The sequence below is a fragment of the Nomascus leucogenys genome, unplaced genomic scaffold, assembly GCF_006542625.1.
Source record: "Nomascus leucogenys isolate Asia unplaced genomic scaffold, Asia_NLE_v1 Super-Scaffold_3068, whole genome shotgun sequence".
Taxonomy (NCBI): domain Eukaryota; kingdom Metazoa; phylum Chordata; class Mammalia; order Primates; family Hylobatidae; genus Nomascus; species Nomascus leucogenys.
In genome coordinates this window covers 277,032-303,971 of record NW_022095790.1, presented here as the reverse complement: position 1 = coordinate 303,971, position 26,940 = coordinate 277,032, and the positions used below count along the sequence as shown (strand labels likewise).

Here is a 26,940-nt window from a genome sequence, read left to right as displayed (position 1 = left end):
CGGTCCATAAATCATTTTTTAAAAATAGTTTTTAAATTTAAAACATAGTTCTGCACATTAAAAAAAAAAAGTTTTGCACAGGTCGAACAGAGAGTCCCCAGAGGTGGTGGTGAGAAGATCAGGTCATAGGAGTGTGGCTCTGGAGCTCCAAGCATTAGCCAGAGTTGATTTGGATTAGGTCAGAAATATACTACGAAAAAGGGAAAAAGGATGGCAATTGATTGCCATCCCCAGAGGGAGGGGCCGAGGGTTCGCCCAGTCACCCACAGTGGCATCCTTGCAATGTGCTAGTTACACCGCTCCTCTAAGTCCCTCCCGCACTGGCCCGCTCGGCCCCGCCCCTCCCTGGCCCCTCCCTTCCCCACCCGTGCCCCGCCCCTCTTTCTTCCGGGCTCCACCCCTCGCGCTCGTCGGTCCGCGCCGCGCCGCGCCGCGTCGCGCCGCCTCAGTCTCCGCCCGCCGATCCGGCCTCCCCGGCGGTTGCGCACTCCACCCCCTCCCTCCGCGCCCGCGCGCGCCTTCCCCGCCCCGTCCGCCTCACTCCTTTCGGGGCGGTTGGGCCGCGCGCCTGTGGGGGCGGGGCCCGGAGCAGGCGACCGAGCCAATGGGGCGTGGCGGCGGCGGCGGTGGTGGCGGCGGCGGCGGAGGCGGTGGTGGCAGCGGCGGCGGCTGGGTCGGGCCCCGACGGGCGGCGGCGGCTGAAGTGGAGGCGGAGGGAGGCGGCGGTGGCGGTGGCGGCGGCGGCGGGAAGATGGCGGCGCCCGTCCTGCTGAGAGTGTCGGTGCCGCGGTGGGAGCGAGTGGCCCGGTATGCAGTGTGCGCTGCCGGAATCTTGCTCTCCATCTACGCCTACCACGTGGAGCGGGAGAAGGAGCGGGACCCCGAGCATCGGGCCCTCTGCGACCTGGGGCCCTGGGTGAAGTGCTCCGCCGCCCTTGCCTCCAGGTAGCCGGCTTGGGGGAGTGGGCCGGGAGCGGCCGAGCGGGGCGAGGGCGGAGTCTGGGGGTGGGGAGCGCGCGGCAGGAGCTCAGGCCTGGGGGCGGCAGGGACCGGGCCGCAGGGGGACTGACGGGGTCGGGTCGGGGCCGGGCTGGGGGCGGCGGCGGGGCGCTCCTGCCCGGGGGGCGGCCTGAGCCCAGGCCGCGGGGCGGAGGTGGCGGGGCCGCGAGGCACCCGGGGAGGGATGAGGTGGCAGAGTGCAGCCGGGTGGCCGGGACGGACGCGGAGCGGTCGGGCGGGCTGGGGCCGGGCTGGGCAGGAGCGTGAGGGGGCTGCGGAGGGTTGGTCCAGGCTGGCTTGACAGTTTTCCTGGTTCTCGGGAGGCGGGCTAGGGGTGTGGAACCTTGTCCGCCGCACCCGTGAGACCAGCGGCAACCTCTTGTCCCCCCGATCGCTGCAGCCGAGGCTTTGGGGCCGGCGCGGAGACAGGGGGGTTGCGTTTCCCACTGTCTTCCTGGTGCTAGGACAGGTGTTTCCGTGGTCAGGCCTCTTTGTACTCCAGCGCTAGTGAGAATTTGCAGACTTACTGGGACAGTGACATTTGCTGGCAAACACGAATTTGACCCTACTCTGGAAGAAGATACCAGCACTTAACGTATCTGATTTCTTGGATTCCCTCTCGTATATTTCAGTGTGCCAGGAGAAGGAGATGGTCTGAGTTTGGGTCTAGTTTAAGCTTCATTGGAGTAAAGGACAAGAATGTTATGTGTATGGTGGTGTTTTAGGCATTGGGATGACTTTTAAACGTTGTTGCCTATTAGTATAATAGGATACCCACAACAGATTAAAAACACACGCTTTGCTAAACTGGAGCGATTGGTTTGTGTTACTGATCATTTTAGTTTTTTTTTTTTAATGTAATTGGTTTGTCTGTTTTATTTTAAGGCATTACATTTTCCTAGGCAAGTTACTTTGAAAAAGGGGGGAATTTACATTTTAAAAGTGGCTGCTTTTTTTTAAATGGGGAGATTGAAAACATAACAAAAGTCGAAGGAATGATTTCAAAATGGATAAGTTACGATTTTAATAGAGACTATGTCTGATATTTAGATGTTTGTTAACAGCACTCACATTTGAGCGATTTCTTCCCCTCCTGTTGATTGGTAAATTGGTATGTATCAGAAATGTATAGCTCACTAGTTTATTTCAACTCATATATTGTTGGTTACATGAACAAGGTAGCATTGGAGTTTCTCTTGTTACTGGTTACAAACTTCAGGGAGCTGATCTTTCCACTTAGCCTTTTTCATGGACCAGATACTCTGTCTCATTTGCTCTTAAACCAAAATCCTGTCGCTTTTTAGAGGGGAAATAATTATAGGGCCAAATGAAACATTTAAAAAATGCGTTTAAAATGTAGGTATCGGTTTACAGGGGAAAATACATAGATGTGACAAAAAGCTCACAATTGTTGTTGGTTATTCAGAACAAAGTTAATAGGCTGATTAGACCCAGATACACTTTGAGAACCATTGAGTGTCTTTTATGCAAACATTGTTATGTTATTTCCACTTTCAGAAAGGACTTTTAAACTTACAAGTACCTTCCACCCAAAGTTAGTTGAATGAATAAATATTTAAGGAAAACATTGTGCAGCAGCACATTTCAAGTATTTTAAGAAACAAGAACTAAAAATGACTTTTGATCCTAGTTTAATATGGAATTTAAGCAGAATTATTACCAATTTTAGATTTTTTTTTTTTTGGAAACAAGTAGTCTATAATAAATGGACCTTTTATTGGGGCATAGAAAGAGTACTTACTGTATGCTTAAGTTCTTTCTTTTTTTTTTTTTTTTTTTTTGAGACAGAGTCTTGTTCTTGTCACCCAGGCTGGAGTGCAATGGCATGATCTCGGCTCACTGCAACCCCCGCCTCCCAGGTTCAAGTGATTCTCCTGTCTCAGCCTCCTGAGTAGCTGGGATTGCAGACATCCACCATCATGCTCGGCTAATTTTTGTATTTTTAGTAGAGATGGGGTTTCGCCATATTGGTCAGGCTGGTGTCGAACTCCTGAGACCTCAGGTAATCCACCTACCTCTGCCTCCCAAAATGCTGGGAATCAAGCGTGAGCCACCGCGCCTGGCCTGCTTAAGTGCTTAAAATTGTCTTTTCTTGGCCGGGCGCAGTGGCTCACGCCTGTAATCCCAGCACTTTGGGAGGCCGGGGCGGGTGGATCATGAGGTCAGGAGTTCAAGACCAGCCTGGCCAACATGGTGAAACCCTGTCTCTACCAAAAATTAGCTGGGTGTAGTGGCATGTGCCTATAGTCCCAGCTACTCGAGAGGCTGAGGCAGGAGAATTGCTTGAACCTGGGAGGCAGAGGTTGCAGTGAGCCAAGACCACACCATTGCACCCCAGCCTGGGCAACAGACTGAGACTCCATCTCAAATAAATAAATAAAATATAAATAAATAATTTTAAAAAATTTACTTTTCTTTAAAAAAGTGTATTTAGCATACATTCTAAATATTCACAGTTATATCCTGCAAGAGCTGTGTGTTTGTGCATAAAACATCAAGTAGCATATTAAAAGTATGTATAAATACATGTAAGACTAAAGGTAACTGGATCTCTTTATAGTTTTAAATGTGAATTTAATATGTTGTGACTGAAAGTGATGTTTCATTGTGTAGCTGTGGACATAAAATAGTTTAACTTAGATGCTTGCCAGAGGAGGGTAGGTAAAAAATAAGATTTGCTAATAAGAAGAGTAAATAACTTATTTGCCATGTATACAGTGAAATTAAGAAATTTGTTTAATTTGATCAGCCTGTTTATAAACTACTTGCAAAAATCAAGTAGCTTATAAACTACTCATTTAATAAATGAATTTACAAATCAACTTGTTTTGCAGGCAGTTTATAAGCAGGCTGATCAAAATCACATATGTATATATACATATATAATCACATGTATGTACATATATAGACTCATTTTCTTTTGGAAGTGGGTAGACAAAACATTGAAAGTTTTTATTTTGTCAAGCTGAAAGAGACTTTTCTTTTTTTTTATTTTGAGATGGAGTCTTGCTCTGTCGCCTAGGCTGGAGTGCAGTGGCGCGATCTCGACTCACTGCAACCTCCACCTCCCAGGTTCACTCCATTCTCCTGCCTCACCCTCCCGAGTAGCTGGGACTACAGGCGCCCGCCACAACGCCCGGCTAATTTTTTAGTATTTTTGGTAGAGACGGGGTTTCACCATGTTAGCCAGGATGGTCTTGATCTCCTGACCTCGTGATCCGCCCTCCTCGGCCTCCCAAAGTGCTGGGATTACAGACGTGAGCCACCTCGCCTAGCCTGAAAGAGACTTTAAATGAAAGCTGATTATTGGACACCTCAAGTTAGTTTCTTTTGAGTAGTGATTGCTTTGTAGCAGTAGTACTCAAAGATGTGACTCTTTTAGGAAAAGAAAGTTTGAGCCCAGAGGAAAGTTAACAGATATAAAAGATTCTGAAGAAAGGCATCTTCCAGGATCCAGAGTCAGCACGTGGTTTTGGATTGCTCAAACTCACTTTATTCTCATTTCACAATCCCTAAATGTCTTAATCCAAACACAATAGTAGAGATTAATGAGAGAATCTTGAGAGGCAGGTGTTATCTGTGTGTAAAGTTCTCTATTATTTTGGGGTGGCATAATGATGGAAAATTCCAGATTTTATATTTCTAAAGAAATATTTCACCGAAATTAGTAGGCTACAATAGAAATGCTGATTTTTCAATTCTACCAGGTACAGCCAATAAAAACAATAACACACCACTGTCTCCTGTCACCATCATTTCATTTAACAAAAGGATATTTCCATTCAAACAATTTGAAAGAACAGAATCTCTCAGAATAAAAGATTTTTAAATGGAATCATTTAGCTATATGGAAAAGTTTACTTTCAGACCAGCCTGGCCAACATGCTGAAACCCCGTCTCTACTAAAAATACAAAACTAGCTGGGCGTGGTAGCATGCACCTGTAATCCCAGCTACTTGGGAGGCTGAGGCAGGAGAATCACTAGAACCTGGGATGTGGAGGTTGCAGTAAGCCAAGATCGCACCATTGCACTCCAGCTTGTGTGACAGAGCAAGACTCTGTCTCAAAAAAAAAAAAAAAAAAAAGTTTACTTTCGTGTCCTTACTTTTTCCCATTTTCCCATAAATCGGTGAAAACTCTGCTGCAAACCTGCACCAGCCTGCCAGCTAACATTAAGTTAGCAGTCCCTACCGCCTTGGTTTGGTACACTGAGCTCAAATCTAAGGGATCTGGGTGGGCTTCCACCTCTCCCAGTTCTTAGACCTGTGGCCTTATCTTCATGGTGCCTCAGTTTCTTATGTTAAATAGGGATTTTAACACCTACTTAGGGCCTGGTGCAGTGGCTCACACCTGTAATCCCAACACTTTGGGACGCTGATACCTGGCAGACCTCTTGAACTCAGGAGTTTCAGACCAGCCTGGGTAATAGGGCAAAACCGTGTCTTTACAAAAAATACAAACGTTAACCGGGCATGGTGGCACATGCCTGTATTTCCAGCTTCTTGGGAGGCTGAGATGTGAGGATCACTTGAGCCTGAGAGGCTGAGGTCTGCAGTGAGCCATGTTGGTGCCACTGCACTCCAGCCTGGGTGGTAGAGAGAGACCCTGTCTCAAAAAAAGAAAAACAAAAAAACCTACTTTGCCAGATTAGTGTTATGATGAAAAGTGATACATGTATGTTCCTGAAATAAAGCCTGTCCTCAGTTATAGCTGTTACCATTGATTGGAGATGTTCTTTTTTTTTCAGTGTTTGATAATAAATGCCTTTAAGTATAAGTTTCTTGTACATACTTGTTTTTACGTTTAAACATTAATTATTTTAAAGTAGTTTATTGCTGACTTCATGGCATAGTATAAAGACGTGTTCATTTAAAACAATTTTGAAGTTGTGCAAGAGAAACTAATATGCAGAATATTCTTTTTTTTTTTTTTTTGAGATGGAGTCTGCTCTGTCACCCGGACTGGAGTGCAGTGGCATGATCTCAGCTCACTGTAACCTCCACCTCCTGGGTTCAAGCGATTCTCCTACCTCAGCCTCCCAAGTAGCTGGGATTACAGACGCCCACCACCATGCCCGGCTAATTTTTATATTTTTAGTAGAGAGAGGGTCTTGCCATGTTGGCCAGGCTGGTCTTGAACTCCTGACCTCAGGGGATCTGCCTGCCTCAGCCTCCCAAAGTGCTGAGATTATAGGCATCAGCCACCATGTCCAGCCATAATATGCAGAATATTATATGTAGGTATTTTCTATATATTAGACCCACTCTAAGAAGGGTTTCTATGTAAGAATAGTACAAATGATCTGGAAAGGTTAACAGGCTTGACAAATCTATGTTTCTTAAAACTGTAAAAATAGTCCGGTTGTCCTATGGTATATGTATAGAACATATACCATAGGGGATTGGTTCCAGGACCCCTGTTTTTACTGAAATCCTGGCATACTCAAGTCCCCACTGTGGGCCCTGCAGAACCTGAATGTGAAAATTTGGGCCTCCAAATATGCAGGTTTCGGTCTGCATTTGGTTGAAAAAGATCCACATAAAAGCGAGCCCATGCAGCTTAAACCCGTGTTGTTCAAGGGTCCACTGCATTTGAAAATCAAGTCCATAAAAAAGTTGCCTTATTTTTACAAAATGTTGGATTACTACCTCTCCCATATCTTAAAAAAAAAAGTACCATCTATTTACTACCCCATTGAGATAATAAAACTTTTAGAATTAGAACAGAACCTAGGGCTGGGCATAGTGGTTCACGCCTGTAATCCCAGCACTTTGGGAGGCTGAGGTGGGTGGATCACCTGAGTTCTGGAGTTCGAGACCAGCCTGACCAACATGGTGAAACCCCCTGTCTACTAAAAATACAAAAAATTAGCTGGGCATGGTGGTGGGCACCTGTGATTCCAGCTACTCGGCAGGCTGAGGCAGGAGGATCGCTTGAACCCGGGAGGTGGAGGTAGCAGTAACTGAGATCGTGCCACTGCACTCCTGCCTGGGCAACAAGAGGGAAACTCTGTCTTAAGAAAAAAAAAAAAAAGAACCTAGAAGTATTTACTGCTCCTTGCTTTGTCTGAGACTCGGAGGTTAAGTGACTTGCCCAAGATAGCACAGGTAGTAGCAAATTGAGACTTGACACCTGGCTTCCAGAGTACTTATTTAAAGTCCCCTTTGCACCCCCATTTTAAAAATTAAATTCTTGGCTGGACGCAGTGGCTCACGCCTGTAATCTCAGCATTTTGGAGGCGAGGTGGCCGGATCACGAGGTTGGGAGATCAAGACCGTCCTGGCTACATGGTAGGCTGGCATAGTGGTTCACGCCTGTAATCCAGCACTTTGGGAGGCTGAGGTGGGTGGATCACTGAGTTCTGGAGTTCGAGACCAGCCTGACCACATGGTGAAACCCCTGTCTACTAAAAATACAAAAAATTAGCTGGGCATGGTGGTGGGCACCTGTGATTCCAGCTACTCGGCAGGCTGAGGCAGGAGGATCGCTTGAACCCGGGAGGTGGAGGTAGCAGTAACTGAGATCGTGCCACTGCACTCCTGCCTGGGCAACAAGAGGGAAACTCTGTCTTAAGAAAAAAAAAAAAAAAAGAACCTAGAAGTATTTACTGCTCCTTGCTTTGTCTGAGACTCAGAGGTTAAGTGACTTGCCCAAGATAGCACAGGTAGTAGCAAATTGAGACTTGACACCTGGCTTCCAGAGTACTTATTTAAAGTCCCCTTTGCACCCCCATTTTAAAAATTAAATTCTTGGCTGGACGCAGTGGCTCACGCCTGTAATCTCAGCATTTTGGGAGGCCGAGGTGGCCGGATCACGAGGTTGGGAGATCAAGACCGTCCTGGCTAACATGGTGAAACCCCGTCTCTACTAAAAATACAAAAAAAAATTAGGCCGGGCGCGGCGGCTCACGCCTGTAATCCCAGCACTTTGGGAGGCCGAGGCGGGCGAATCACGAGGTCAGGAGATCGAGACCATCCTGGCTAACACGGTGAAACCCCATCTCTACTAAAAATACAAAAAATTAGCCGGGTGAAGTAGCGGGCGCCTGTAGTCCCAGCTACGCGGGAGGCTGAGGCAGGAGAATGGCGTGAACCCCGGGGGGCGGAGCCTGCAGTGAGCCGAGATCGCGCCACTGCACTCAAGCCTGGGTGAAAGAGCGAGACTCCTTCTCAAAAAAAAAAAAAAAAAAAAAAAAAAATTAGCTGGACATGGTGGCACATGCCTGTAGTCCCAGCTACTTGAGAGGCTGAGGCAGGAGAATCACTTGAACCTGGGAGGTGGAGGTTGCAGTGAGCCGAGATTGTGCCACTGCACTCCAGCCTGGGTGACAGAGTGAGACTCTGTCTCAAAAAAAAAAAAAAATTAAATTCTTGTCTAGGTAATGCATTCACTGCTTCGGATTTGAAAGATAACAAAGCATGTGCAGTGAAAAGTCTCCTTCATATCCCTTCCACCAAACAGACAGTTCTCCCTCTCAGTAGACCACTGTGAAACATTTCGGAGTCATCTGACACATAGACAAACATCCATGTGACCATGTGATTCCTCCCTTTTTTTAACATGGGAGTGTCATGTATGCGTCCTGATTGATAGCCTGCTTTTTGCTTGGCATTTGTTCCATTGCTCCCATACTTTAAATGCTTATATTCATATTTAGTGAAATGTTAATAACTGCTAGTACGTAAAAGAGAATTTGTTCTAGTAGTTTTGACTAACCAAGATAAATTTCAGAAATAAAATTCTTAACATTATCATTGTTTCTTGGTATGCAAATTTCAGAAGCAGGTTGAACTGAAAAGAGTCCAAGAGGAATAGAGAAATATCACAAGGAAGTGAATGTGGACTGTAGTAGAGATAAATGTTAATACTTACAGATAATGCTTACTATGTGCTAGGCAGTGTTCTAAATGTTTTGCATATATTATTGAAGTCTCTCAACAGTCCTATGAGGCAGGTAGCTTTTATCACCATTTTACAAATGAGAAAACTGAGCCACGCAGACTAACACTTATTCTAACCCAGGCAGTCTGGCTCAAGAGTCCAAGCTCTTTCTGTCTTCCTTTCTTCCCTTCTTTTTTTCTTCCTTTCCCTCCCTCCCTCCTTCTTCCTTTCCTTTCCTTTCTTTTCTCTCTCTCTTTTCCTTCCTTTTCTTTCTTTTTCCTTCCTTCTTTTCTTTATTTTTCCTTCCTTCCTTCTTTTCTTTATTTTTCCTTCCTTCCTCCTTCCTTCCTTGCTTCCTTCTTTCCTTCCTTTTCTTTTTCTTTCCTTTTTTTTCCTTTCCTTTCCTTTTTTTTTCTTTCTTTTCTTTCTTCTTTCATTTTTTGAGACATTGTCTCACTGTCTGTCCCCAGGCTGAGTGCAGTGGTGCAATCATGGCTCACTGCAGCCTCAACCTCCCTGGGTCAAGTGATCTTCCCAACTCAGCTTCCTGAGTAGCTGGGTCTACAGGTGCACACCCCACCACGCCTAGCTAATTTTTTCTATTTTTCATAGTGACGAGGTCTCACTTTGTTGCCTGAGTTGGTCTCAAACTCCTGGCCTCAAGCAGTCTTCCCACTTGGCCTTCCAAAGTGCTGAGATTACAGGTGTGAGCCACCACGCCCAGGCTTTTACCACTACTTTAAATTCCATTTAGATCTAATATTGATAGAGTGATAACCATTATCACCCAGATTTTTAAAATATGCAAACAGTGGTGCCAGTTTTTGTATCTGTGTGACAAAAATATATAGTTTGTGTTATAGCTTTTACCTGTTTAGAGCACTCTTTGGAAAGGCAGGGAAATTACCGTGAAGGTATTGGTATTCCAGAAGTAAGTTCCTGGAGTGTTTGCCTTCTAAGGTGTGAGGACTTGGTTTGTCACACCCAGTTAGCTAACAGATAGTGTAGTGAGCTGTCCGGAAGACTTAGCAGGTTAGCCTAGGGAGGAAGGAGAAAGGGGTTCTGGGCACTTGGAGGGAAAGGGAGGGAAAAGAGTTTGAATCTGTCCTAGGTTGGGGTAGCTTTTTCTGAGGGAGGCTTTGTCATGTGGACCTGCTGCATATAAAGACAGCAGAATTGGACCTGAGGTGTGGTGCTAGTTAAAGCGCCACACAGATCTGGGAATTTAAGAGGAGTTCATTTCCTCAATCATTAGGAAGAACTTGAAAGGGTAGCAGACTGTGGTCATTTGAGAAGAATAGCAAGTGGTCATATTTGAATGTAACATACTCAACTGGGTTGGGAAAGAACCAGAATCTAGATCTTGCCCATAACAAGTGCAAAACCAGGTGTTCTTGTAAACCATGTACTCTTGTAAACACTGGTAAGACATAGCACTGAGTCCTGGGCTTTTCTTCTATAAAGTTATTGTACAGACTGAGGATCCCTAATCCGAAAATCCAAAACCTGAAATGCCCCTGTGAGCATTTCCGTTGAGTGTCATATTGGCAGTCAAAGTTTTGGATTTTGGACCATTTCAGATTTTGTACTTTCAGACTTGGGATGCTCAACTGGTATATAATGCACATATTCCCAAATCTGAAAAAATCCCAAATCCAAAGTATTTCAGCTCCAAAGTGTTTCAGATAAGGAATACTCAACTTTTACTAGGCTTGTATTAGATTCCCAGTTTTCAAAATTTGTATCTCAGAATCCCTGTTCTTTGTCAGTGAAACAGGGATTTCATACACCTTTGATTCACATTTTAATGTTTTAAACTTTAAAATACTATAAATGTTTATACACACTCAAATGCATCTCATGCTAAATTTTAATATATTAGAGACAACTGATTTGTACTGCCAGGTTATCTCAAGAGAGTTATACTGAGTGAAAACAAGTGAGAACCCTAAAAGGTTACATACTGTATGATTGCATTTATGTAACATTATTGAAATAACAAACCTGCAGAGATGGAGAACAGATTTAGTGGTTGCTAGGTGTTAGGAATGGGAGGTGAGGGGTGGTGTGGTTATAAAGTGGTAGCATGAGGGAGCTATGTAGGGATGGAACAGTTCTGTGTCTCAGGTGTGATTATACAAAGCTGCAAATGTGATAAAAATTTCATACAACCACACACACACATACTGCATATAAATCCTAGCATACTTAAGTCCCATTCTGCATACAAAACTGGTGAAACCTGAATAAACTCGGGATTATACCAAGGTTAATTTCCTGATGGTGACAGTTGAGTTACATAAGTTACAACATTGGAGGAATTTGGGCGAGGGTACTTGGAACCTCCCTGTGTACTTTTTTGTAAATTCCTGTGATTTATAATTATAGTAATTTTAAAATAAAAAGTTGGCCAGGCACGGTGGCTCACGCCTGTAATCCGAGCACTTTGAGAGGCTGAGGCGGATGTGTCACCTGAGGTTAGGAGTTCAAGACCAGCCTGGCCAACATGGTGAAACCCCATCTCTACTAAAAATACAAAAATTAGCTGGGCATGGTAGTGGGTGCCTGTAGTCTGAGCTACCTGGGAGGCTGAGGCAGGAGAATCACTTGAACTTGGGAGGCGGAGGTTGCAGTGAGCTGAGATCACGTCACTGCACTCCAGCCTGAGCGACAGAGCAAACTCTTGTCTCAAGAAAATAAAATAGACTGGGTGCAGTGGCTCACGCCTGTAACCCCAGCACTTTGGGAGGCCGAGGCGGGTGGATCACCTGAGGTCAGGAGTTTGAGACCAGCCTGACCAACATGGTGAAACCCCGTCTCTACTAAAAATACAAAATTAGCCAGGCATGGTGGTGCATGCCTGTAATCTTAGCTACTCGGGAGGCTGAGGCAGGAGAGTTGCTTGAACCCAGGAGGTGGAGGTTGCAGTGAGCCAAGGTCATGCCATTGCACTCCAGCCTGGGCAACAAGAGTGAAACTCCATCTCAAAAAATAATAATAATAAAATAAAAAGTAGAAAAGCAAAAAAAAAAAAAAAAACCCCAGTGCATTTAGAATATTTGAGAGAAAATAAGCAAAAAGAAGAAAATGTAAATTATCTATAATGCTTACACTCAGGACAACAATCCTTGGAATAGAGTGTCTCACTTTGTGTATAGAATTGAAACTTTTAAAATGCCATTTTATTTTTTAATTAAAATTTTTTCTTTCCTTTTTTTTCCTCCTCAGAGTTAGAAAGGATAAAAATGTTGTTGATTAGTAAGACTGTAGCTTTATGTTGATATTTTAAAATTTTAGGCTAGTGCTTGTTTGTTCATGTAACATTATATAAGCACATTCAGTACTATTAGAACTGTTGCATTATGCAATGACGTGACTGCCTGATGCATATATCAGGATTAGTACATATTGTAAAGTTTTTATTTTTTACCAAAATGTTTACGACTACCAAGTATTCATTCCTTAACACTATTACAGAATTAATTTAGAAATGTTTTACTTTTAAAACTTCTGGACCAATGTAATTAAATCCTTAGATAGCGTTAATGTACTATTTAAAAACACACACACAAAACATTATCATTTGCAAAACATGCTTTATCATCTATTCATCTTTGTGAAACAGGTTTTTCTTGATACCATGCCATTAAAACAAAACAAATTTGACATAAGACTGCCCAATCATCCATAATTTAAAGTTGGTGTTCATCAGAAGAATTTTATTGTTCTCATTATACATGTTATACATTTGAGCTTTGTTTTGTTTTTTTTTTGGAGATGGAGTCTCACTCTGTCACCCAGGCTGGAATGCAGTGGTGCCATCTCGGCTCACTGCAACCTCCACCTCCCAGCTTCAAGCGATTTTCCTGCCTCAGCCTCCTAAGTAGCTGGAACTACAGGCATGTGCCACCAGGCCTGGCTAATTTTTTGTGTGTGTATATTTTTAGTAGAGATGGGGTTTCACCATGTTGGTCAGGCTCGTCTCGAACTCCTGACCTCAAATGATCCATCCCCCCCCTTGGCCTCCCAAAGCGCTGGAATTACAGGCATGAGCCACCACACCCAGCCACATTTGAGCTTTAAAATACATTGATAGAATAAAATACTGCTTTAATCTTTTTTTTTTTTTTTTTTTTTTTTGAGATGGAGTTTCACTCTTTCACCCAGGCTGGAGTGCAGTGGCGGGATCTTGGCTCACTGCAACCTCTGCCTTCCAGTTTCAAGTGATTCTCCTGCCTCAGGCTCCGGAGTAGCTGAGATTACAGGCACCCGCCACCAAACCCGGCTAATTTTTGTGTTGTTAGTAGAGATGGGGTTTCACCATGTTGGCCAGGCTGGTCTCGACCTCCTGACCTCGTGATCTGCCCGCCTCGGCCTCCCAAAGTGCTGGGATTACAGGTGCGAGCCACCACACCCAGCCTAGTCTGTTTCTTATGTTATAGATGCACATAAAATTTCATTTAGAAAAATGTTCTTGTACTACAATATTTAAAGCTATTGAATTATGATTCATAAGTTTTATTTTGTAGTTAGCATCTCTAACCAGGGGAATTTCAGGGACACTGTTGGCTGTCTTGTGATTATCGATCCTTTTAAAAACTCATTGTATTTGAGAAGTAAAGTAGTATAAAATCTATGACAAAATCGGGAATTAAAGTAGACAGTATACTCAACTCCACTGTGTTTAAAGAGTTTGATTAATTTCTATGCATTGTGCCAGTGGTTAAGATCTGGGACTCTAGAGTCAACCTGAGTTGAAATCTTGGCTCTGTCACTTGATCTCTTGTCTCAGTTTCTTCCTCCATAAAATGAGGGTAGTAATAGTGTTAACTCATAGGATTATTGTGAATATGAAGTGTACCAGTACATGTAAATAGTCCTGGTGTCTGGCATAAAGGTACTCATAAAACATAGTTACTATTATTTTAGAACATGGTTTAGATCTTACTGTATGTTTAATTTGTCTTTTCCTCACTTAACATATCACAGCTGAGCACGGTGGCCATAATCCCAGCACTTTGGGAGGCTGAGGCAGGTGGATCATCTGAGGTCAGGAGTTTGAGACTAGCCTGGCCAACGTGGTGAAACCCCGTCTCTACTAAAACTACAAAAATTAGCTAGGCGTGGTAATGCACACTGATGGTCCCAGCTACTTGGGAGGCTGAGGCAGGAGAATTGCTTGAACTGGGGAGGCAGAGGTTGCAGTGAGCTGAGATCATGCCATTGTACTTCAGCCTGGGCGACAGAGTGAGACTGTCTCAAAAACAAGAAAATATTACCACCATTTTCCCATGTTGTTAAAAATTCCACCAGTAATGGAAGAGAATATTAGGTGCCCTGTGCCCTTGCCAAATTGGGCATTCTCATTTTTTAGATATTTGCCAATATGATATGTGAAAATTGTCATGTTATTGTTTTGATTTGCATTTTCCCTAAGCATCAGCAAGATTTAATGGTTTCACATTTAAAAAATTTATTTTTTAATTTAGAATCACCTTGTTTGATAATGAGGTTTTCATGTTTTTATTAACTGTGTTTCTTCTCCTGCCTGGATAAATTTTTCACATTGATTTAGACGAATGCTAGTGCAAAGGTTTTTTCAAGTCTATGATAATTTTAATGATTTTTCTTGGTAATTTTTGTCTGTAGATTCAAGTTCAGACAGGCATTTCCCATTCTGATATCGTGTAAATATATGTAATTTGTTAGTTCTGAAAAACATGACTTCTTTAATCTCCTAAAATGTAGTTTACTGGGTGTTACATGAGTCTACAACATAATTTTTGTACAGACAAAAATTTTGCATTTCTTCTGGATATTGCCTGTTCATACCTTTGCCCATTTTTTCCCTTTCTGGGTTGTTTATCTTTTCTTCTTATTGCTTTGTAGGAGTTCTTTAGATATCACAATGGTTAATCTTTTGTTACATGTGTTACACATTTTCTCTTCATTTGTTATTTGTCTTTTAATTTTGTTTATGGTGTCTTTATATAGAAGTTTTAACTTAGGTGGTCAGATCTTTCACTTAAAAAAATTCTTCATTATTCAACTGGAAAATCTTTCACATATTTATAGTTTTTTTTTTTTTCTGGTTTAGCAAAATCTCTACCATCCCAAGATTGTCTTTAAAAAATTTTCATATATTTTATGTGAAAAAATTTTTTTCACACTGAGCTCTTTTAGTTTGTATGGAATTTCCTTTTGTGTCTAGTGTAAGGGTAGGGATCTAAATTTTTCTTAAATGGATAGGCTTTTGCCTGTCTCGGTTCATTGACTTGTTCATATTTCAAATGCCACAAGGCTTTCCTGCATACATAAGGCCTCTTTCTGGATTCTCAGTTCTCTTCCAGTGACAGGTCTGTCTGTGTTTATTCCATTACCACCCCTCCCCCATGGCTTTTTATAGAAGTTTGATATCTGATAGGGCAAATATGCTCATTTTCAAATTTTTCTTTGCTATTCTCATGAATTTACTGTTTCCGGTGAATTTTAGAATAATTTTGATGAGTTCTAAGACAAATCCCACTGAGATTTTGATTAGAATTGTGCTAAATTTATAGATGAATATGGGAAGGAGTCAGTTCTCACTAGCAGGTCTTTCCATCAAGGAGCATATTGTATCTGTTTATTCTGGAGTTGCCTCTCTGATAATGGTTTTAACCTAGATGCTCATTATGGCATTGTTTTGTTCTAAACACATGTATTACAAAGATAGTATTAGAGTAAATTAGTTGAGGGAAAAGCCTTATATCATCTATCCCTGTTTTCATTTCTCTTTTCACCTTTACTTTTGGTCTAAAGAGACTATCATGATATATGGTGTATGTATACTCAGGTTCTTGTAATAATCGGCAGTATATTATGATCTCTTTTTCTTGTAGTCATTAATTTAATGATTAAGGACCATTTAATCAAGTTGATAACTGTACTTAATTAACTCTTATTGTTAGATATGAAGGATGTTTCCAGTTTCTGAGGGTACACATTAAGATAGTGCCTTTACTTTTGTTTTATTTGAAAAATGTTTCAGGAGGGGTTGTTTTATTTTTTCGAAAAACGTCTTTGAGGTAATACGTAATTGTTGTGAAAATTTCATACAATATTGCAGCATGTAAAGAAGAAAGTGCCTTTTGAGAAGGTGAGAGTTTTGTTTTTTTGTTGTTTGTTTTTTTTGAGATGGAGTCTCGCTCTGTCGCCCAGGCTGGAGTGCAGTGGTGCGATCTCGGCTCACTGCAACCTCCGCCTCCCGGGTTCACGCCGTTCTCCTGCCTCAGCATCCCGAGTAGCTGGGACTACAGGCGCCCGCCACCACGCCCGGCTAATTTTTTGTATTTTTAGTAGAGACGGGGTTTCACCGTGTTAGCCAGGATGGTCTCAATCTCCTGACCGTGTGATCCACCCACCTTGGCCTCCCAGAGTGCTGGGATTACAGGTATGAGCCACCGCGCCCGGCCAAGTTTTTTTTTTTTTTTTTTTTTTTTTTCCGAGACAGACTCTTATACTCTGTCGCCCAAGCTAGAGTGCAGTGGCATGATCTTGGCTCACTGAAACCTCTGCATCCCGGGTTCAAGCTATTCTCCTGCCTCAGCCTCTCAAGTAGCTGGGATTACAGGTGCACACCACCACTTCTGGCTAATTTTATGTATTTGTAATAGAGACTGGGTTTCACCATGTTAGCCAGGATGGTCTCGATCTCCTGACTTCATGATCTACCCGCCTCAGCCTCCCAAAGTGCTGGGATTACAGGCATGAGCCACCATGCCCAGCCGGGAAGGTGAGAGTTTTTTTCTCCAAACTTTCAGTTATTGGAGTGCCTCCTTGTTACTTTTGCCATATGCTTGTATCATCTGTACTATTAATTCGTAACAGTTTTCTTAAAATTTACTAAAGAAACCCAAAAATCCTTAGTGATAAGAGCTGTGAACTAATACATTGATGTATATTAGATAAATACATGATATTGATATTATGTACATTGCTGTATATTAAATAAATATAACATTGATGCATATTAAATAAATGAGTTTTTCAAAAGTATGTATACTTTATGACACACTGGCACAGTGAGTGGAAGTGTAGGTTCTGAAATCAAGGTTTGGTGGTTTTAGATCCTAATTGTGCTATGTCCTCCCTCAGTGATACTAGATAATAAACTTAAGTCTCCACTTCCATTTTATTTGTTAAATGAGGTTAGTATGCCACCTGCCTTGTAAGGTTATTGTAAAATTAAACAGCAAGTGTACAAGCAGTCAGCACAGCCCTAGTACATAGGTGTTGCACTAATACTAGCTATCATTCAATAGAATAATTTGTAAATACCTCGCGCCTCCTTCAAAGTTAGTTCTCACACAAGCATCTCATTTTTAAAGTGTTTACATAGTATTCATTGTAAGAATGTATTGTGATTTATGAAACAGCCTTTTTTAATTTTGTTTTTTTTTCTGTCATTTAAAAAAAAAAAGCAACAAATAACAGGATTGCTTCCTAATATGTATCACCATATTTCCCTCCCAAAGGACTGTACTGATTTGCTGTTCTGTCAGTTTTTTTTTATCACTTTATCACTTAAATAATAGCGAGGGGTGATAGTGGGTTTAAAAATAAAAGTTGTTTTTGTTTTAGTTAACATTTTATTATTCACCAGCCATTAAGGAGCACATTAATTACTATTTATTCTTTCTTGTTGAATCTGTGCAATTTTCTGAGAAGTAGGTAAACCCGCCCCTGTGTGTATATGTGTCTGTGTGTGTGAGATACAATTTGTGTGGTGCTAGAAATTGAGAAATTAGGGTAATTTCTTGTTATTCTGGTCAGGGATCCCTGGAATATCAAAATTGTCTGCAATCTATAGCCACTGTTTTCAAGTCTATAGCGTCCCTGGAAGAAACATTTATATTAAATATTTGCACTGACAAATGGACAACAAAAGGACTCTACATTTTATTCTTAACTAGGACTTGGGCACCAAACTCCAGGTTAGAAGACTGGAATGAACCCAGCTGGTTCAGGTGGAAATGCTGTTTTTTTGGAATCTAGTTAAGCTTAAATTGTTTCAAACTAAAGCAGGCCATGAGATGAACCCTTTTCATCTTCCCAGTTCTCAAACACACTGAGATCTTCACCACATTTCACTCCTTTCTGTCAGTTGCCCCAGGTCATGTAACCAGAGTGAGCCCATTTGCCCTGGCTGACTGCTGATCTGGCCTTGGACACCTGCCCTGGCCTCTTCTACCCAAGCTGTAGGTTTGGCCCTGGCTCTCCCTTACTGCGGGGTTGTGGGGGGTGCAAGGGGGAGTGACAACCTTCTTAACCACTTCAGTCACGTGAGAGAAGCAGAAAAGTGAGGTCGCGTCTGTGTGCTGACCTTTTAACAGTGATGCTTCCCAGTAGCACTCAGACACAATCAGTGTTCTCACATCTGCCTTCCTCCTTCCTGAGAATTAGGAGAAAGAAGAGCTCAGCCTTGATTTCTTACCTGAAAAGACAGCACATAAAAATTTGCAGCCATTCTCAGAAGTATTGGTTTTCTGTTGGGTTGTTGCTTGTGTCAAGTCAGCCAGAAAGAGGTAGAGTAAAAACTGGCCTGCTGAGTAGTAAACATAATCCATGGCCCCCCCAACCCTCCAACTACACATCAACCTGCAGGGAGTTACTTCTTACTCTTGAGACGCTCTTTCGTCTTGCTTAATGGTTCGTGACAGTTCTTCATTTTCCTCCTACCACTCTCAATTTTTTTTTTTTTTTTTTGCTGGCTTATTCTCCTGTATCTGGCCATTAAATGTTGATGTCCCACCAAGCAGCCTTAGGCCCTTCTGTCATTCTTCTTTCCCTTAACAGTCACAGCCATGTCCATGGTTTTACTCATGGGCGAATCCAACATTTTTATCTCTACCCCAACCTCTGCTGTTGAGTACTCCATTTGCTAGTATCTAATTGCCTACTAGACATCTCTACTTGGATGTCCCAAAACTAATAAATTCAGTATGTCCAAGATTTATTTCATACTCTTCCTCCAAAAATGCTGTTGGCTATCTCAGTGAAAGCCATCACCACCTAAGCAATTATGCAAGTCAGAAACCTGGGACTTGTCCATGATTCTTTCTCTTCCTCCCCTCCCCCACCAAATTCAATCAATCACCAGGCCCCATTGATTGTTTTTCACCTTCTTTTATTGTGAACTATAACATACAGAAAAATCATTGAGTGGTGCATCTTTTTGTTGTTGTAATAACCAAAGTATAACCCTGTAACCAACATTCTGGTCATTAAATAGACCAATGCCAGCACTCCAGAAAGCCCTCCCTTAACTTTCCCCTAATCAACTATATGCGTCCCCCTTCTCAAAAGTTACCTCTGTCCTGACTTTTATGAGAATCATTTTCTTACTTTTCTAAGATCTCACCTAAACTTGGTAGTTTGGTTTTGCTATTTGAACTTTATATAAATGGAACCATTTAGTTTGTTTTCTTTACTTGGCTGCTTTCACTCAGTGTCATTTTGTGAGATTCACCTGTGTTTTATGGAGCTGTATGTGCATTAGTCATTGCTGAATAATACTCTATTATGAATATAACACAATTGATATATTCATTCTCTCTCTCTTTTTGTTTTTGTTTTTGTTTTTGGAGACTGAGTTTCACTCTTGTCACCCAGGCTGGAGTGCAATGGCATGATCTCAGTTCACTGCAGCCTCTGCTTCCTGGGTTCAAGCCATTCTCCTGCCTCAGCCTCCCAAGTAGCTGGGACTATAGGTGCAGACCACCACACCCAGCTAATATTTTTTTTTTTTTTGTGGGACAGAGTCTTGCTCTGTTGCCCAGGCTGGAGTGCAGTGGTGCGATCTCGGCTTACTGCAAGCCCCACCTCCCGGGTTCACGCCATTCTCCTGCCTCAGCCTCCTGAGTAACTAGGATGACAGGCTCCCGCCACCACATCCAGCTAATTTTTTTGTATTTTTAGTAAAGACGGGGTTTCACCTTGTTAGCCAGGATGGTCTCTATCTCCTGAGCTCGTGATCCACCCGCCTCGGCCTCCCAAAGTGCTGAGATTACAGGCGTGAGCCACTGCACCCGGCCCCTAATTATTGTCTTTTTAGTAGAGACGGCATTTCACCGTGTTGGCCAGGCTGGTCTCGAACTCCTCACCTCAGGTGATCCACCTGCCTTGGCCTCCCAAAGTGCTGGGATTACAGACGTGAGCCACCACACCCAGCCTTCACTCTTTTTGATTGATATTTGTCTCCAGTTTGCAGCAATTATGAATACTGCAGCTATAAACATTTTTTTTTTTTTTTGAGACGGAGTCTCACTCTGTTGCCCAGGCTGGAGTGCAGTGGCGCAATCTCGGCTCACTGCAAGCTCCGCCTCCCGGGTTCACGCCATTCTCCTGCATCATCCTCTCCGAGTAGCTGGGACTACAGGCGCCCGCCACCACGCCCGGCTAATTTTTTGTATTTTTTTTTAGTAGAGACGGGGTTTCACCGTGGTCTCCATCTCCTGACCTCGTGATCCGCCCACCTCGGCCTCCCAAAGTGCTGCGATTACAAGCGTGAGCCACCGCACCCGGCAGCTATAAACGTTTTTGTATATCTTCAGTTTTACTTGGTAATGCCAGACTGTTTTCCAAAGTGGCTGCACTAGTTTAGATTCCTACCAACAATGTGTGAGAATTCCTGTTTATCCACCTCTTTGCCAAGGCTTAGAATTGTCAGTCTGCTAAATTTTATTAACCGTTCTGGTAGGTACATAATGGGTTTTTTTGTGTGTAACTGAGGTATATGTCATACACAATAAAAACAAAAATGTACAGCCTGAAGAGTATTTTACCTATAAATCTATCTATAACCACTACCCAGATGAAGATATAGAATATTTCCATCACCCCGGAAAGTTCTTTCATGGTAATTTCCAGAAAGAAGGTGCTATTCTAACCACACTGTTTTGACTTTGGCCACTATGCATGCGTTTGGCCTGTTTTTGAGCTTCATATAAATGGGCTCAGACAGTATGGACTCTGCTGTGTCTGGCTTCTTTTGCCCAGCATAATTGTTTTTTTTTTTTTTGCAATTTATCCAACTTGGTGGTGGTATCAGTTACTCTTTTTTTCTTGCTGAGTTCTGTTATATGATTATATTACCCTTTGTTTATTCATTTTCTTATTGATTGTTTCTAGGTTTTGGCTGTTGTGAATTAAGTTGCTATGAATATTCTCATATATACTCATTTCTCTTGTGTATATATCTAGGAGTAGATTTCTGGGTCATGGGATAGGTGAGTGTTTAACTTTATTAGAAACGACAGAACAGTTTCCCAAAGTGGTTGTACTAATTAACACTCCACTTTGGTTTTAATTTGCATTTCCCTGATTACTAATGAAGTTGAGCAGCCTTTTATATGTTTTTCGGCCATTTGGATATCTTCTCTGTGAAGAGCTCATTGAAGTCTTTTGGCTAATATTCTGGTAGGTGTTCTTTGTTTTATTGGTTTGTATAAGGGATAAATATATTGATCCCCTTCCCTCCCTGCCCCGTACCTGTGTTGCATATATCTATTACTAGCTGGTGGCTAGCCTTTCCTTTTTATTCTCTTAAAGGTGTCTCTTCACTAACAGAATTTTTTTTATTTTTGTTTTTAATTATTATGGATACATAACAGCCATACATATTTATGGGGTAGATGTGGTATTTTGATGCAAGCATAGAATGCATGGTTATCAAATTAGGGTAGAGTACCCCATCACCTGAAGCATTTATCATTTCTTCATGTTAGGAATATTCCAATTCTAGTCTTTTAGTCATTTTGAAATATAAAATAAATTATTGTTAACTGTAGTTGCCCTATTGTGGTACTGAACACTAGACTTACTCATTCTTTTTAACTGTATTTTTGTGCCCAGTCACCAATCCCTCTTTATTTCCCTCTTCCCTTCCTGTCGTCTACTCTATCTACATGGGTTCAATTTTTTTTTCTTTAATTCCCGCATATGGGTGAGAACATGCAATGTTCGTCTTTCTGTGCCTGGCTTATTTCTCTTAACATAATGTCCTCCAGTTTTATCCATGTTGTTGAAAATGACAAGATTGCATTCATTCTGATGGCTGAACAGTACTGCATTGTGTATAAGTGCCACATTTTCTTTATCCATTCACCTGTTGATGGACACTTAGGTTAATTCCATATTTTGGCTATTGTGAATAGTGCTGCAATAAACATGGGAGTGCAGAAATCTCTTTGATGCACCAATTTCCTTTCTTTTGGGTGTATACCCAGTAGCGGGATTGCTGGATCACACGGTAGTTCTATTTCTAGTTTTTTTGAGGAACCTCCACATAGCGATTGTACTAATTTACATTACCAACAACAGTGTACAAGGGTTCCCCTTTTTCTACATCCTCACCATCATCTCATCCATTTAAACTGGAGTGAGACGATATCTCACTGTAGTTTTGATTTGCATTTCTCTGATTAACGGAAATTCTTAATTTTAATGTAGTTGAATGTTTCTGCCTTTTCCTTTGTAATTGGGGGTTTTTGTATCCTGGTGTGAAGATAATCTACATTATTTTCTGTTACTGTTTGGCCTTTCTCATTTAGATCAACAATCTCTGGAATTTTTGTGTGTGTGGTGTGAGATGGGGTCAGTTTGTTATCCTAGATGACATAAAGATGATGATGATGATGATGTTTAGTTCCATTTATTGAAAAGGCCATGTCCTCCTGCTTTGTAGAGCTACCTTGGTCATAAATCAGGTAGTTGTGTAAACCAGGATTTGCCTGCCTCTTCTATTCCTGTTTGTCCTCTCCCAGTGACCCATTGTCTTAAGTACTGTATTTCAGCAATTCTTAAAGTGTGGTCCCAGGACTATGCAGGTTTCCTGAGACCCTTTCAGAGGCCAGGTCAAAACTATTTTGATAGTAACACTTGGTTGTTTTTTGCCTCACACTCATTCTCCCACAAGTGTACAATAGGTTTTTCCAGAGGCCGCATGAAATGCAGTGTTGCAACAGATTGAATGCAGAAGCAGATAAGAGAATCCAGCTGTCTCCCATCAAGCCAAACATTACGGAGATTTCCAAAAAATATCAAACAGTGCCACTCTTCTCACTCATTTTTTTTAATTTGTTTTGGAAAACAGTTGTTTTTCATTAAAGTGTTATTTATGTTAGCATATAATAGATTTCTTTGAGATGGATCAATTCATTCGTTATTTTTAAATGAATGAATTGGTATTTAAAACTTTCATGTTTGGACCTGGTGCGGTGGCTCATACCTGTAATCCAACAGTGTGGGAGGCTGAGGCAGGCAGATCACCTGAGGTTAGGAGTTCGAGACTAGCCTGAGCAACATGGTGAAACCCTGTTTCTACTAAAAATACAAAATTAGCTGGATGTGGTGGCACATGCATTTAATCCCAGCTACTTGGGAGGCTGAGGCAGGAGAATCACTTAAACCTGAGAAGTGGAGGTTACAGTGAGCCGAGATCGTGCCACTGCACTCCAACCTGGGTGACAGAGGGAGACTCCATCTCAAAAAAGTAAAAACAAATAAATTTCCTGTTTTAATTTCTAATATGATAAATATAATAGGTATGTGCCGCGCACTCCAGCCTGGATGACAGAGGGAGACTCCATCTCAAAAAAAGTAAAAATAAATAAATAAATTTCCTGTTTTAATTTCTAATGTGATAAATATAATAGGTATAATGCATGTTAACTAAAACATTTTAGAGTCTCAATAGTTTGCAGGAATGTCAAACCAAAAAGTTTGAGAATCTCTCGTCTAGTTTTATGTCTTGATATCTGGTGGATAATAAATCTTGGTTATGTGTGGCCCTGGGCCCTGTGCATTTCCACATACATTTTAGAATCAGCTGTGATGTTCCACAAGAATACCTGTTAGGATTTTGATTGGAATTGTGTTGAATCAGTTTGGGAATAATTGATTTTTTTTTTTTTTTTTGAGACAGAGTTTCACTCTTGTTGCCCAGGCTGGAGTGCAATGGTGCGAACTCGGCTCACTGCAACCTCCACCTCCCAGGTTCAAGCAATTCTCCTGCCTCAGCTTCCCGAGTAGCTGGGATTACAGGCACCTACCAGCACACCCCGCTAATTTTTGTATTTTTAGTAGAGATGGGGTTTCACTATGTTGGCCAGGCTGGTCTTGAACTCCTGACCTCAGGCGATCCACCTGCCTCAACCTCCCAAAATGTTGGGATTACAGGCATGAGACACTGCGCCTGGCCAAAAAAAATTTTTTTTTTTTTAATCTACACCTGCTGTAATGGGAATTTGAAATCTTTATACTATTGAATCCTCTGATTCATAAACATTATTTCTCCATGTGTTTTGAACTTTAATTTTTTCTCAATATTGTTATATACAATTTTCTGTATAAAGGTTTGCACATTTTCCAAACAGAATTTTTGAAGGAAAAAATTCTACTTAGAAATAAATGGGGCCGCAGCACTTTGGGAGGCCAAGGCAGGCAGATCACGAGGTCAGGAGATCGAGACCGTCCTGGCTAACGCAGTGAAACCCCGTCTCTACTAAAAATACAAAAAATTACCTGGGCATGGTGTCGGGCACCTGTAGTCCCAGCTACTCGGGAGACTGAGGCAGGAGAATGGTGTGAACCCGGGAGGCAGAGGTTGCAGTGAGCTGAGATCGCACCACTGCACTCCAGCTTGGGAGACAGAGCGAGACTCTTGTCTCAAAAAAGAAAAAAAAAAAAAAGAAAAGAAAAATAAATTGGCCAAGCATAGTGCCTCATGCCTGTAATCCCAGCACTTTGGGAGGGCAAGGCAGGAGGATCACTTGAGCCCAGGAGTTTGAGACCAGCTTGGGCAACACAGTGAGACCCTATCTTTGCAAAGAAAAAATAAGAGAAACTTAAGAATTAACAAGAAAATGAAAGATATTTCTGAAAAATATTGCAAAACTTCACTGAAGCTCATAAAAGAATTGAATAAATGCTAAAACATATTTTATTCTTGAATAGGATAGCTCTCACATTTGTAAGATGTCAGTGTCTGCTCTAAGTTGCTGTATTTTATATTGTTAGAAAGATACTTTTTTTTTTTTTTTTTTACCTTTTATGATTTCTAAAGTTAAGATACGCCTTAAAGCTGATGACATCTTCCAGGTACTTCTGGCCATGTGGTAATTGTGAAGTTAGGTTAGGAGCATCTTAACCAACTTACTTTACATAACTTTACTTTCATTATAAGCACAAGTTAGATGGGATATGAAAACAGAAACATTTAAGTCTAAAGAAGCTATTTCAATTGGCATAAAATAACTGTGCATCTTACATTAAAAATGTATTAAATTTAGTGAAATAGGCCAGGCACAGTGGCTCATGCCTATAATCCAGTACTTTGGGAGGCTGAGGTGGGAGTATCACTTGAGGCCAGGAGTTGGAGACCAGCCTGGGCCATATAGTGAAATGCCATCTGTGAAAAAAAAAAAAAATATATATATATATATATACACACACACACACACACACATATACACACACATATATAATTTGTGAATTTAAAGTAATCCCAATTAATATCTCAATAGGCTTTTCAAAACTTGATTCTAAAGTTTATGTGAAAGAACGAAAAGCAAACTTTTCACAAAAATTATGAAAATCTGTTCATGAAGGAGGCATTAGTGCTGTGAAATATTAAAGTGTTTGTTGAAGCCAAACCAATTTGAGCATCAGATCACTGACACAGAGTTGACAGCACTGAAGTAGCCTCATTTATAGAAATGTTTTATGTGGTAAACAGTGGTATATGTGATGAAAATAGTGAATTCCTTAGTAAATAGTATTGGATGAACTGAGTAGCCATTGGGAAAAAAAGAGAACTATCCTCCTATCTCACTTCTTTTTTTTTTTTTTTGAGACGGAGTCTCCCTCTGTCCAGGCTGGAGTGCAGTGGCATGATCTCGGCTCACTGCAACCTCCGCCTCCCAGGTTCAAGCGATTCTCCTGCCTCAGCTTCCCGAGTAGCTGGGATTACAGGTGCTCTCTACCACACTCGGCCGACTTTTTTTTTTTTTTCTCTTTTTTTTTTTTGCAGTAGAGACGGGGGTTTCACCGTGTTGGCCAGGCTTGTTTTGAACTCCTGACCTCAAGTGATTCACTTGCCTCAGCCTCTCAAAGTGCTAGGATTATAGGTGTGAGCCACCACGCCCAGCCACTATCTCACTTCTTTTAACATGTCTATGAGATTTATTTATGTTGTATATTGCAGTTCTTCTTTAGGATTATATTGTGTTAATATATCACATTTTATCTGTTTTACTATTGATGAAAATTTTGGTTGTTTCTATATTTTGGCTAAAGTGAATAAAACTGCTAAGAACATTTTGTACATGTTTGGTGGACATAAATACTCATTTTCTGTTGGAATTGAGTGGGACTGCTGGGTCATAGGATGTATGTTTGTTTAGTTTTAGTATATATTGCCAGTTTTCCAGAATAATTGCAACAGCTTACACTCTTACCAGCAATGTAATAGGTTCCACTCCTATCTTCCCCTCCCTCCCTCCCTCCCTCCCTCCCTCCTTCCCTTTCCTTCCTTCCTTCCTTCCTTCCTTCCTTCCTTCCTTCCTTCCCTCCTTCCCTCCCTCCCTCCCTCCCTCTCTCCCTTTTCCTCTTCCTTTTCTTCTTCCTCTTTCTCTTCCTGCCTCTGTTATGATTCTTCATCATTCAACTTGAGCCCTTGCATACAGAAAAAAAGTTGATGAATTTGCATAAAAACAGACAAGCTGCTGGGCCTGGTGGTTCACACCTATAATCCCAGAGCTTTGAGAGGCTGAGGCAGGCCGATCACTTGAAGCCAAGAGTTCGAGACCAGCCTGGCCAACAAGGTGAAGCTCCGTCTCTACTAAAAATACAAAAATTAGCCAGGTGTAGTGGCACATGTCTGTAATCCCAGCTACTTGGGATGCTGAGGCAAGAGGATCGCTTGAACCCAGAAGGCGGAGGTTGCTGTGAGCCGAGATCGCACCATTGCACTGCACTCCAGCTGGCGCGACAGAGCAA

The 26,940-nt window shown here is 41.8% G+C and overlaps 1 protein-coding gene across 1 annotated transcript in view; it reads left to right on the top strand.

Annotated features, from left to right (window-relative positions):
* The first annotated feature begins 480 nt into the window (after positions 1-480).
* The window catches only part of VKORC1L1 (vitamin K epoxide reductase complex subunit 1 like 1), an 86,979-nt gene continuing 60,519 nt past the window's right edge, over positions 481-26,940 (top strand). Inside the window, exon 1 of the mRNA XM_030808557.1 lies at positions 481-945. Coding sequence (XP_030664417.1) covers positions 605-945 — 341 coding nt within the window. The 5' untranslated portion in view covers positions 481-604. The remainder of the gene's footprint in view (positions 946-26,940) is intronic.